Here is a 13,336-nt window from a genome sequence, read left to right on the forward strand (position 1 = left end):
CAGCACAGCAGTTTTTACTCTGATTTGTCACACTGGACTGCCCGGTGAAGGACTAAAGTCTGACATTTGTGCTACCAAAAAGTCAAAATTGAGGTTGAACCAAGGATGAGCAGAACAGCAACAACACTCCACTGCTTTCTTCCTGGATACCTCCAGCCTTCCTTTCCTCCCACGCTTCACCTTCCCTAATTCTGCTTGCTGTACATCTCTCAAAGACAGTGTGTACACAATTGAGGACCATCTGGTTTTGTGCCAGTGAACACTTGCTGGCACTGTGTTCCTGGGATGCCCAGCTGCTGATGAGGATCCCATCTGTGCCTTTTTAGCTCAGCCGAGCCTGTGCAGGTTGGACTCTCTGGGTTTGCTTTCTCTCCTTTACAAGATGTAAACATGCCCATGGGTGTTTCTTTGCATCCATGGCCACTGTTTGGCCACCCCAAAGCCATCCACCAAGTAAGCAGAAGTATTTTCATCTCCAGGGATGAGCAGCAGCATCCTGGCATCTGGGTATCACAGCGTGAGCCTTGGGTCACAAGCAAGAACAGCAAAAGTGCTCCAGAGAATTTGGTGTTGCCTGTGCTCTGAAGCACAATATGGGGACTGTTCCACAACATTATTTGTTCAGATGCCAGCTCCAAAAAGACACAGTGATGAAGGGAAACTCAAAGACATTAACTGGTGTCAGGATAAACAGCTGTCTGTCCCTCAGAGGGGAAAAATTGATGAAGTAAAGAGAAATACATTGCAGTGTCTATTTTTGGATATATTTATTGCAGGCCAAAAAGCAGATGTAAAAAGCACCGGGTCAGTGGATGCCAGCTGCACATCTGCTGCCAGCACTTTACTTGCAGCTCCCATTGTTGCCCCCTGAACCATCCTGTGCACCAAGAAGAGGGGATGTCACCTCTGGGGCAGAGTAAATAATCTCTAGTGCTGAGTTTTGTCCCCCGGTAGGCATTTTGTTCTGAGCTGGTCCTGCTGGCTCCCTAGATGGAAAGAAGCCACCACGAAGGCACCAGGACTGGAGCTCCCCAGACCTCACAGGCTTGTTGTTTTGAAGGTAATGGTGGTTCTCTGCTCTTTGGAATCACTACTTACTTTGATGAAGGTGCCTCACCACAGACTCCCAAAGTTTTAAACACGTTTGGCCTGTGTGTGCGTCTGCATGGTGTGTGCAGCAGTCTTGCCAAAGTCTGGAGAGTGTGGAACACAGCTGGGATCAAAATTACCTGAAATTAAAGCAAGCAATTGCCTCAACCCATCGTCCATATCTTGGTGCAGCAGGACCTCACACTCGGCTTTCATCGTGTTCAGTTTTTCAGCTCAGAGAAGGGTTTAAATTGAGGTTTTTAAACAAATATGAGGTTGTTCTTTTGGTGGTTTTTTAAAATTATTTCTGCATGCTAATGGCAGCAGTTTTCCCATGGATCTGGCTTCAGCTGATGATCATCCATGCAACAGCAGCACTTTGGTGAGCAGGCTGGGCCATGGCAGACCATGAGCCCAGGCAGACTGGGGCTGTCTCATTCAGAATTCCTTGCTACTTAAGTGCTTTATTTTCTTTCTTCTTCCTGATAGCTTATAAAAACCCAACCAAAGTCACCAACAGCTCAGGCTATTTATTCCTGACTTTTGGGGTAGATTCAAGGTTTCCCTGCTGCAGTGCCTAACCAGCTGAGCCCAAAACTTGCAAAGGGACAAAGTGTCAAAAGTATTGAGGCTTCCCTTTGTGTCTGCAATGAGCCCAGGGCACTTGGAAGTTTAGGTGTTGATCTGCTAAAGAAGGAATTAAGTTGAGCTGGATTTCTTGCTAAAAAAGTGGAAATCTGACCTTGTCTAGTGCCTTGCTAATTACAGATGCAGCAATCATCTTTATTTAATTACATATGTTTCCATTGATGTAAAATGGCCACCAAATTTGAATCCTCAGGATTTTTTTGTATTCTTAAAAAGAATCTGTAATTATGGCAATTCCTACCATATTGGATTATTATTATTAATTTCTGTTTCAGTAAGACAGAGAAAATAAGCAATCTGGAGCAGAAGAACGAGAATATGATAAAAAGCCTTATAATTAGAATAAAACTCCCTCTCTGCAGATGTTAAAGTGTCTTGTATCCTGCATTATTAGGCTAGGATCCAACTTCTGTAAAATTTTAAAAGCTGGTGTCACAATTTGCCAGCTCTGGAGAAAAAAAGGTGAGTGTGTGGGACATAGAAATCTGAAGATGCATCTTTGGTTTCTATTGCTTATGTCCCCCCAGAAATTCATGCAAGACCAGGCGCAAATAATGTGCCATAATTTCTAATGGACAATAACAATACAAGACAAAGTTGAGAGTTGCCTCCTAAACATCTTGCTCTGGCTCATGTCACTGTGTGGAGCTCTCTGGAGAAAACACAGCATGAAATGTGTGGCAGAAAGGCCGAGAATCCCAGAACCAACACAAAATTGGGTTTGGAGTTGCCCCTGAAAACCATTGACTCCTCGGGAAATCCCGTATAAGGCTCTTTCAGCAGGAAAAAGTTTGTCATCCTTCCCACAAAGAATAAATCTGTTTTCTTTTACACTATCCAAAACATTTCAGAAATCCCCAAAATACTCTTTCCTAGATGGGGCAGTGCTGCTGCAGGTGTTGAAGTGCATTTGCTGGCACCACCAGTACATTCGTCCTAGAAGCTCCACAGGACTGCAGTCTCTGCTTAGTATGCTGCACCTCTAGATGGTACCTAAGTCCTTAACTGCCTCCTTCCCCACCTCAACCCTTCCAGATCTATTCAGATGTTTTCTTCCTCCTTTATTTTCTCACTCCTTTTCTTCACTACAAAACAACTCGTCTGGTATTTCTGTTTCTTTGTAACATCCTAGACATTTCCAAACATGAAAGCAGCAGGACATCCTGTGTGCAGGAAGCTGTGGCTGCTCCAGGAGAGGAGGAACAGGGATATTTTTTTTGGAAGCTTTTGCTTAAGACTGGCAGTGCCTGGTCCCACCAGCTTGCAGGAGGTCCCAAGCAGAGAGGGAGGGAAGAGCCTCACACTGTGGCCAGGAGTATAACAGCTCCAGTGCAATGTCCAGAGGATTATTTTAATCCAAAAAAGAAAGGGATTTCTTCTAATGACTGCCAGAAATAGAAAGCAGTTGCAGCTGCTGCTGGAAAGCAGGATGACTCTAAAGAATGCCTCCCATCTCACATGCTTTGCTTCCTGCTGCTGCCACCCACCCGACATTCACCCCCCAGGGAAGGTGGGTTGAGTGTGGTTCAGTAATGTCCAGTCTGTCCCTCCAGGCAAGTACTTCTGGAGACTGACTCGCAATAAGCACTTGGTCTCCCTCCAGCCGGCTCAGATTCACCGTTTCTGGCGGGGCTTGCCGCTCAACCTGGACAGCCTGGACGCAGTCTACGAGAGAACTAGTGACCACAAGATTGTCTTTTTCAAAGGTGAGAGCAAACATGGTGCTGGAGGTATAGAACGCGGTGCTAGGCAGGAGACACCAGTGCCACATGCTAAACATCTCGAGTGCCGGTCTGAATCCTGTTGTCCGTGAGTAAGGCCAGGAGAAATGAGCTGGCAGGGAGGGCAAGCAAAAGGTAATGGTCATGTTCCCCAGAAAATGGGGGAAATGTCATTGAAGATAAAGTTCAGCCAAATGTAACAAAAATCTGACCTTCTCAAGAATGAAACAGAAGCAGGAACTACCCCTACACACACTCACAGGTGGTGCCTTCCTCCTTTGACCTTTTCTCTTTTCAGTATTTGTTGCTGAGAAAAGAAAAAGTCAGAGAGGGAATAAAAATGAAACTGAAGACCTTCAGTTTTAATAATTATATTTCTGTTACTCTGTTTTTTTTCTTAAAATTACTAATATAATTATCTCTTCTTATTTAAAAAAAACTTGCAAGCTTTTATTTCCGAAGAGCTGGAGGAACAGTTTAGGTCTTGGTTTCTATAAAAAATGTCCAAGACCATCTACCTGTGCTGGTTAGATGCCACCCGTGCACTCAATGTCACCCAAGACCCTGGCAAGCCCTGACTCTCTTTTCACCAAGGTTGTGCACTTGAAGTGCTAAACACATCCCAGCCCTGTATTCTTCCCGTTTGGAAATTGCTTTTTGTCTCCCGACCGTTCTGCTTGGAACGTGGTGCAATTATCTGTTTCAAAAGTGCTGAACCAAGCACTTCTGGAAGCAGTAATTTGGTTTCAGTTCCCCCAGCCAGGCCAGAGAGATGGCTCATGTCCCACAGAAGCCCCTAGGCTTGCAGAAGGCCTTTCCAAGTGTAGCCAACACCCTCCTGGACCACCAGCACACTGAGCCCTGCATCTCTCCATGGAACAGCTTATGGAAGGCTCTGCCTCAGGCAGCCTGCCCTGCTCTGCTTTCCCAGAGGGAATGGGGCCAGCTTAAGGAGTGTGCCACCCCCTTATGCCTGGCTCTAGATCCTCCCAGTCAGATCTGCAGACAACAGCGGTCCTCAGTCACTTCCTTCTCTCCCTGCTGGGAATGAACATACAACCAACCAGGAGCACAGGTCTAGGGGCTCCTCCAAGCTGCTCAGGAGGCTGGAATTCCAGATGTGCCACATGCACATCTGTACATGTGGCACATCTGGAATGTGCCAAGACATGCATTCTCTGTGTGTGTTAGTCCTGCCTAGCTCCCAACACAATCTCAGAATTTTCTTTCCAGCTATATATTCTCTCCCTCCAGCACTATTTCATTGATCCCTGGACAGAAACCAAAGAACACAAATTACCTTGGCCTCTAAGGTCCTGCTGCTGATACATGGGCATCCATTTAAGGGCCTCCTCAGATATTTCAGAAAACTAAGGAATGAGAAACACTGTTCCTTAAAATAGGCTATGTGATACCCAAAAGGGCACTGCATGTTCCTAAATAGGTGTTGTGGAAGAAGAAAGACTGTCCCAGTGGTTAGAGAACTATGAACAAAGTGAGACATGTGGGTTCATTTGCTTGTTCTTTCTTGCCCAAGGTCAGACTGAAGGGGCAGCTGTGTAAGACCCTTGAAGAGCAGTGAGCTGCTTGTATGGGATGTATCCAGTCCCTCTGCATCCTCATAATGAACAGGTCTCTCAGCCCATCTGGCCCTAGAAAGTGGTTATTTCTCTTCCAAAGTGGACTAAACTTGGCTTCTCAGGAGCCACATAGCCTGCAGAAAGTGCCCAGTTTGCCCACAAAAGCTGCTTTGTTTCTTTGGATATCAGGCAGAAATCCAAGGGACAGAAAATCAAATGCCTCCATGAAATATATAAAAGTGACAGCTGTACTGACGCTGTCAGTGTGTTCTTGTCCTGGGACAGTCACGCTTTCAGCAGCAAAGCAGGGCTATGTCCATGGACAGCCTGACAAAGTAGCTATTCAAAGCCAGAGGTTCCCCCCCATGGGGGGGGGGAGGAAACCAGAAACCCCCATGGGATGACCCCTTCCTATTTCCATCCTTAACTGCCCAGAGCTCAACCCCGAGACTTTGTACCACAGTAGATAACAAAACATTAGCTCACCTCATCTGTGCAGAAATACTGGTTTTGGCTGTGAAACAAATGTGATTTTTTTCTGTGCTTGTTTCCTTTCCACAGGAGACAGATACTGGGTCTTCAAAGACAACAATGTGGAGGAAGGGTACCCACGGCCCATCTCAGACTTTGGCCTGCCCCTGGGAGGAATCGATGCTGCTTTCTCCTGGGCTCACAATGACAAGACTTATTTCTTTAAGGACACCCTCTACTGGTGCTACGATGACCATGAGCGGAGGATGGATCCCGGCTATCCTTCAGAGGCCATTCCGTGGAAGGGAATACCCAGCCCTTTAGATGATGCCATGAGGTGGTCAGATGGTGAGTCCATATGGCAGTTTAAAAAAGCACGGCAAAGGAAATCAGTGCTCTATTGAGCTGTAGCCCCTTCTCCCCTGCCTGCCAACACAAACGCTGAGCCCTGATAGGACGTTCCTGGTGACTGGAAGCTGAAGAGGGAGGTGCGATTCCAGCCAGAGTTCCCCATACTGCTCACTAGAGGACTTTGTTATTTTAAACAGGCAACAAAAATATCCTGGGGGGATAATTGTTGCACTTCGTTGAAAGAACACAGTTGACATGTGATTTTTATCCTAGTATGGGCTGATTTGTTACTTGCCAGTCTTGTTGTCGTTGAATTTTTGGCTGCATATATGAGGATGCAGACAGAAAATACTTTTAAAGATGTTTTCCCCGAGTTACAACTTATTGTCTGTTGAGATTTCTCAGTGGTTTCTTTCCCCTGAAAAGACCACAAAAACTTTGTCACAGGAGATATTTACAATCAGCTATTCACTCACAACAAAGTGGCACTTCCAAGGTTTATTTACTGGCTACCTAACAGTGTAATGGCAATCACTAAACCAGGCAGAGGGGAAGGCTACTTCCAGAGACTTTTTAAGCTGAATTTCCAAAGCTATTGAGAGTGACATTCCCATAGGTAGGAGTCCTCCTGAGCATGGGGCCTGCTTAGAGAATTTACAGCCTCCCAGTTCAGAGTGGAAAATATGCACCTAAAGCAGAAGGTTCCCAAGGCCCTGTCAGACTCAGATTATTTTTCTGAGCCCAGGGTCAGAAGCACACACCCCAAGTCATTAATGGATAGTGGGGTCTCCAGCTTTACCATGCCCTATTACAAGAAGAAGAGTAGAGCATGATGTGTCCAGCTGTGGGTTCACAGGGCCATGATGCTACACACGCACAGTACTGGGAGGCATATCTGCTCTGGGACTCGACACAGAGCAGGTGACCTCCAGCCGCTGGTGGCTCCTTGCTGATGTGAGAGATCCTGGGCAGGCACAGCATTACCTTCCCTTCTGGAGCATCCCTCCTGCAGCGAGAGGGGATGTTGATAACAAGCAGTGATATCTCATGCGCCTCTGCTCCCCGGGCCTCAGCTGGGGTGGGAATGCTCCTCTGCTGCTCCAAGTGCTCCTCTGACCTTCCTCTGGGACGGCATCCACTGCTACTCACCTCGTGTTTGGGTTTTGGTCTCTTTGCAGGTGCAAGTTACTTCTTCAAGGGCAAGGAGTACTGGAAGGTGCTGGACAGTGATCTGGAGGTGCAGCCCAGATACCCACAGTCCATCGCCAGGGACTGGCTGGTGTGCAGTGACATGCAGGCTGATGCCCCCGAGGCAGCCGGGAGCAGCAGGACAGGAGCGCGCTCCAGGCCGGGACAGCACGACGAGAGCCGCTCGAAGAATGGCTACGAGGTCTGCTCCTGCACCTCGGGCACCCCATCCCTGCGCCCCCACCCCATACCCAGACTGACTGCCAGCCTCGTGCTGGCTGTGTGGACAGCAGCACTGTTCTGTGTGGCCCTCTGACGGCTCATCTCACCAGCAGGACAATGTCACAGTGCTCTGGGATACAGCTCTGTGATTGCTAACTGTTGCAAGCAGAAAAAAAAACATTCCTAGGAACATACCAGTGAAGGGTTTGAATTCTCCATGAGAAATGAACAGTGATTTTGTTTTGGGGTTTTCTTTCTTCTTAATTTTAGTTTAAAGGTCTAATAAGAGTTGAGTTCTGCATCTTCCTATTCCCCCATTCAGTTAAAGATGAGAGCAGCCTCATGTTGAATTTAGAAATGCTTCATAGAGATGTGTTGCTCTAGATTTTTAAACACAGCAAATGAGGGAGGGGATAGCTCCCGGGATGGAGCGGGGACAGAAGAGATGCTGTTGAGATAGATGGTGACAGAAAGACAGCCGGCAGGAGGTGTAGTTATGTGCTGATACAATGTACACATCCCATTGGATGTACTAGGTAGAAGAAATTGTGACTCCACTAAGATGAACTACAAGGTGATCATTATTTACTGTCAAGCCTGCTGTAGTCACTGGTGTCTGGGTAACCTATATCAGTCTCTATGGGTCAGAAGCACCTTTGCCTTTCAGAAGGCACTGCAGCTTATCTTTGTATACAAGTCATTGTAATTTAACAATTTCTCTAATAAACCTTGGCCGCCTACATGGAGATCTCCCAGTCCTGTGCCAGATCAAGACTGATACCTGCAGCAAGGTACTGCCTGCTGAGGCTCTTAGCAGCCTCTCACCTCTGGATGAGGAGCAGTGCAGCCAAATGAGATACAGTTACAACCATTGCCCCCAACTAATCTGTGCGCACAAATTCTTGGTCTCGCAGAATCCCTGTGTCAGGTTGGCTTATGTTTTGGGAGGAATCAAGATGTATTGCATTTGTCTGTGACTCTGCCATACCTGTGCTGCAAAGGATGGGCTGGAGCAGGGAAGATGCTGCGCAATCAGCTCAAATTCCTTTTGATGCCTCTGACAGGAGTTTGGAGTGGCAGAGGCCAAGGTCAAGTGCTGCATTACGATGTTTCTGTTTGGGTTTATTCCTCACCGTTTATCAATTTTCTGTGGTGTGATTTGGGCATCTGAGGGTCCTTGAAAATAGTGAGTGAGAACTTGGATGAGATGTCAAAGAAGCCAGGGTCCTCGAGTCTGCTGTTGTCAAGGTGCTGTTGTCATGGGCAGAGGCCGCTGGGACGTAGTCTTCATCTCTGCCCTGCTTCTGCAAAGCCCCTGCACAAATGTCTTTTGCTGCCCTGCCGAGGCCAGCTTCTCAGGGAGACACGGAGCAGACAGTGTCACTGTGGGACCCAAGGCTGCTCCAATGGCCCTGGTGTCAGGTGTAATCCAAAGCTCTCTGTGGCACAGCGGAAAGGCAGAAAAAGTACACAGTTGCATTTGGACAGAAAAAGGGGGTCACCTCGAGTTTCCCTCTGCTATTTGCATTTTTAATTAGTCCCAAGCACTCACAGGTGTGCTACAACATGATTTGATGGGTCATGAGTCAATGAAACATCCCATTAAACCACTAAAGAGCCTTTAAAAAGATACAAGCAAAAAAATCTCAGGCATAGCAGTTCCCTCTGCTGAGTGAAGCTGCCGCTGTTGTTCAGAGCAGCTCCCCATCCCACCTCTACCAGTCGGGCCAAGCAGAGGCTGCTGGGGCTGTGGGAGATATTGCAGTAGCAGCTAGAACAAAAGGCAGTGGAAGCTGTTCACTGTCTGCTCATTCCCCATGTTTACGTCAATCCTCTGGAGCTCCCGCTCACCAGACATCAGCTTTGCTTTTCCAGTGTTTTTGCTGAAGGGTTTCTAAATGCAGTGGTGGGCTTTGCTGCAGCTGGAATTTGTATCTGTTTCAGGAAGTATATCCTGCAATTTAATAGTTCCCATGCCAGGTTAATTGTAGTGAAAGAAGTTAAATGAAACCAGGACACAGAACTAGGATGCCCCAAACCGCTGCTAATCACAGGTTATCAAATAAACCCACAGGTTACAACAATGTTAAAAGCTGAGCTCACAAAAATACCAAACCCCCAGCCAAAAAAACCATTAAAAACTTGGCCTACAAAAATACCAAACAAACCGGCCTATAAAAAACTAAATTTCAAAATGCCAGAACAACCTAGTTTCAAAATAATAGGGAACCCAATTTCAAGATACCAAACAAAACCAGGTTTCAAAGTCTCAGATTTAAAATATCAGAATTTTAACCTAACCCAAGTTCCGAAATACCAAAGCAACCTAGTTTCAAAACATCAGAACAACAAGTTCAGATATACCAAAATAACCCCATATCAAAATACCAGAATACCAAGTTCTAAAATAAAAAATAATTCCATTTCAAAATACCAGGATATCAATTTCTAAAATACCAAAATTACCTCATTTGAAAATATCAAACTGCAAAATACTAATTTTCAGACCTCTTATATGGGCAGAATTCCCAAAACCAAACAAATTCTTATTTTCATTTATAATATAGATAGCCCTAATGAGACTTACACCATTCATATCATTACTATTCTTCTCTACCCTACTTAGTCATATATGGAGTATTACTTATTAATCACTAAGGAATAATTAAGTCAACACTAAATTATCCAACTTACCTGACTATGATGCCAAAGCACAAAATTTTATTTCTTAGTAGTTTTCTGCCCTGTTGCTCAAAGCTGTTGTAGCAAAAAAGAAAATACTTTTTTGAGGTCATTTTGCTGAAGAGTTTTCTTCAATATTGAACCCTTTACTCCTCTTTAATTCAAGTCAGAGAAGCCAAACAGCTGCAGCCCCTCTGAGAGCTTTTATACCTGGTGGGATTTACCCCCTCCCTTTTCCCAGGTGCTGTGGCAAGAGAGGCGGACCCCATCAGGGGTATATTAACCCCAGCCTTTGCTAAGGGGCTTTATTCCCTCTCTGGGATCTGCTAAGGTAAGAGCTCTCCTCTTATTTCTGTGAAGAGGCTCTTTCAGCTTATATCAGCTTGTTCTCAGCAGGTGCTTTTGGGTATGTAAAGCAACAGAAGCTTTGAAGATGCTGTGAGGAAAACAGCATAGAGAGTATCTAAGTTCATGATTTTTTGGATTGTGGGTTCAGGGGTGGTAAGGTGCTTTTGTAATTTCTGCTTTTGTTCTTGGGGTGTTTTTTTTGTTTTTGTTTCTGTTTTTTTTCTTCTTTTTAGGAGGAATGCAACTTTTTGAAATTCCAGATTGTGTCAAGTGGAGTACTTTCTTCAGCAGATTCATAACGTCACAAAAGGGATTTACTCTGTGTCCAAGATGATATTTGAGATTGAAGCTTCAAATGAGTTAAGCGTTGTGACTAGGAGAGGGAGAATTAAGAGCTTTTAATAACTCCAGTTAGGAGTTACTGTGGGTGGTTTTGAAGGCAGCAGGGCAAGAAACAGTGTCTATTTGCGGGCCCCCCAAGGCTTTTCACAAGCGTAGCAGAGGCATTCACATGTCTTGCAGCACACAAGCTCATCCACTGCAGTCAGAGAAATGCTATGTAACTTTCTCTCTCTAACCCAGGTGCCACTCATAATAACACCCTTGGACTCAGTATGAAGCCAGAGACTCAAGGACCTAGGCACACTCAGGAGAGGGCAAGTAGCCGACTTGCTGGGAGTTGGCCCACATAACACAAAGCTCATATGTTGTTTTTGGTTTACTTAATTGCAGCTGACTGAGAGGTTAACAGGCGATTGTGGCAGAGGTGCTCTGAGGCATACTCATTTCAGGTCCAGTGTGGACTCACATCATCGGTCATCCAAAAGATAAGTTGGGGGCCACAGCCTGGAGATGGGATGATAGGAGGGTAGTGGGTTGGAAATTCCTGGGACAGATTTAAAAATTAGCAGGGGGAAAAGCAATGCCCTCTCAGGGCCCTCTTAAGACACCTAGAGGGAGAGGCTCTACCTTTGATAACAGCTGTAGGGTGTGCAGTGCAGAACAGTTCCAGTTTGTTGTGTTGTCTGGTGTATACTGTGTTACCTAGTGTGTCTTTGGGGCCCCTCGGATCAGATATCTCTGCCTTTTTCCCCTCGAGGCCCTTACCACAACCATCAGCCGTCATCCCTAGGTTCTCGAACGCTCGCACTTCTCTGCATGATGCCAATATCGTTTGTTCTTTTACCGGCGGTCTCTGCCGTGTTTCCGAGTCACATCGCAGAAGCGTCGAGTGGGACATGTTTTGAGGCCTTGCTCCCGGCCATATCACCATCCATCTTTTCCAGCCATGGATTGTAATGTCCTGGAGTTGATAAGATCGTATGTGTTTGCGTGTCTCATGTCTTTCACCGTAGCCATTTGAGGAGTCATTCAGAAAACTGGCATCATTCTTAGCATCTGTTATATCTTCTTTAATATGAGCATAGGTAGAGGATTCTGACAACAGTATTCACAGGCATCCATCTTTGCAGTTCTTGGAAGAAATAATTCCATTAGCATCCTCCTCCTCCAGGGTTCTCTGAGCCTCAGCGGCTCACCATCGATCTCACCTCAGTCATTTCATTCTGCATTCTCTCGGTCCTTGCAGTCATTCCTCTTGCCAAGAGATTCCTGTCCCTGTTGTGTCCCCATTGTTTGTCCCGTCCTGTCCTGTGTCACGGGTGTCTGCACGTATTTGTGTCAGAGCTGTTCTGCTCTGCCCTGCTGCGTAGTCTGGTGTGACAGGACAAATCCTGGGGGCTTGAAATTTGTAGTGTGGGGAGTAGTTGGACTCTGGTATTCCTAGGTTGACCCAAGATGTCTGGAGCTGTGAAGTTGTCCGGCAGCCCTTTGACTTTTGTCCTGCCTTTCTTTCAGATGCAGATGGATAAAATCCATGGCACAACGCCCTATCCCAGGTGAGTGGGTTCCCCCGAGCAGGTCAGTCACTGTTTGTCTCTGCATGGAGAGTGTAAATGGTGACTCTGTTACAGCATTGTTCTTTATCTTTATTTTAGGCAGTAAAGCCATATAGCGACGGTCAAGCTGAAGTGAGCAAGGTGAGCAGTGGTGAGAAGCAGTTGTTACTGCTGAGGTCTCAAGTTCTGGTGCAACGCTAAGCATCCATTCTTGTTTTTGTGCCTTAGGTAATTCACTGAGGTTATGCCAAGCCCCTGTCACCAACCGGCCGATGGACCGGGTTTGCTGCTCTCGTGAGCCCAGTGGAGGTATTGCAGGACCCTGTGATGAAGCCTTGAAATTGTCTATTTAAAGGTTGCTTCTGGATAGCCCTCAGGAATGGTCAAGGAGTCCCAGTGAGTTGGGGAGGTAGTGAGGAGGAGCCGGGATCCGCTCAGTTCTCAGCTGTGCTACATCACCTCGTCTCCCCTTTACCCAGGCGTACCTTGTGACGACGGCGTCGGTCTCAGAGCACGGCCGAAGCATGCGGCCCAAGGATCCGGTCATCCTTAGGAGGCGGTGAGTAGCAGAATTGTTGGGTTTTGGTCAATGTGCTGCTAAGATGATGCACTGATGTCTGGTTTTCTTTATCTTGACGGACTAGGAGACGGCAGCCCGGTGACAGCAGGAACCTCCCAGACAGCCTGTTAGCCTTCCTTTGCACCTGGTGTGGATTCTCGTTCCTGGACAACCAAGAGATAAGTTGAGGGCTGTGACTCAGAGGCGGTGGGAGGGGACTGCTGTGTCAGGATTCACCAGGAGGGATTTTTGAGTCAGCTTTGGAGCTGAGGATATCCAGGAAATGTTGCTTTGAGGCCACACAAAAGCAAAGTGTCACTTTTGATCCCAGTGCTAAGGTGTGCAGGGTAGAGCAGTCCCGGTGTGTGTTGTGTCACTTGTCTAACGTGCTTTATGCGTTGTTTATATGTCTCACGTCACACATCTTCTATCTTAGACCTTTGAGGGGCCTAACAGAAACCCTGGCGTCATCCTTAGCATCTGTGATCTCTGCATTTCTTGGCCTGGCACCAACGCCACAGGACTTTTGACTCGGGAGCCAAGGCAGGCATCAGAATCGCATCTCTCTTTAGGCGCATC

The 13,336-nt window shown here is 46.6% G+C and overlaps 1 protein-coding gene and 2 long non-coding RNA genes across 9 annotated transcripts in view; 2 read left to right on the plus strand and 1 right to left on the minus strand.

The window, feature by feature from the left end:
- Nucleotides 1-8,014, plus strand: part of MMP17 (matrix metallopeptidase 17) — a 50,683-nt gene extending 42,669 nt beyond the window's left edge. Inside the window, exons 8-10 of one of the 2 annotated variants that reach the window (XM_064392604.1) lie at nt 3,291-3,443; nt 5,600-5,857; nt 7,039-8,014. In XM_064392604.1, the coding sequence (XP_064248674.1) occupies nt 3,291-3,443; nt 5,600-5,857; nt 7,039-7,364 (737 nt within the window). In that variant the 3' untranslated portion in view covers nt 7,365-8,014. Of the gene's footprint in view, nt 1-479; nt 1,806-3,290; nt 3,444-5,599; nt 5,858-7,038 lie in introns of those variants that run through there. The other variant, XM_064392605.1, reaches the window with a different exon arrangement.
- LOC135282640 (uncharacterized) lies at nt 751-10,215 on the minus strand. 5 transcript variants are annotated; one of them, XR_010348706.1, is made up of 4 exons: nt 10,163-10,215; nt 9,965-10,027; nt 5,525-9,224; nt 751-3,765 (listed from the first exon to the last, which is right to left on the minus strand). It is a non-coding gene; the product is annotated as an uncharacterized LOC135282640 (long non-coding RNA). The 5 variants fall into 5 exon arrangements; XR_010348705.1 differs by lacking the exon at nt 10,163-10,215 and having other exon boundaries at nt 751-3,570; nt 3,719-3,765; nt 9,965-10,052; XR_010348704.1 differs by lacking the exon at nt 10,163-10,215 and having other exon boundaries at nt 751-3,570; nt 3,671-3,765; nt 9,965-10,052.
- Nucleotides 10,216-10,231: 16 nt separating this feature from the next.
- On the plus strand, nt 10,232-12,597 carry LOC135282642 (uncharacterized). 2 transcript variants are annotated; one of them, XR_010348714.1, is made up of 6 exons: nt 10,232-10,659; nt 10,883-10,956; nt 11,033-11,091; nt 12,158-12,198; nt 12,298-12,339; nt 12,554-12,597. It is a non-coding gene; the product is annotated as an uncharacterized LOC135282642 (long non-coding RNA). The 2 variants fall into 2 exon arrangements; XR_010348713.1 differs by lacking the exons at nt 12,158-12,198; nt 12,298-12,339; nt 12,554-12,597 and having other exon boundaries at nt 11,033-12,116.
- The last annotated feature ends 739 nt before the right edge of the window (nt 12,598-13,336 follow it).

This window comes from Passer domesticus, chromosome 17 (assembly GCF_036417665.1).
Source record: "Passer domesticus isolate bPasDom1 chromosome 17, bPasDom1.hap1, whole genome shotgun sequence".
Lineage (NCBI taxonomy): Eukaryota > Metazoa > Chordata > Aves > Passeriformes > Passeridae > Passer > Passer domesticus.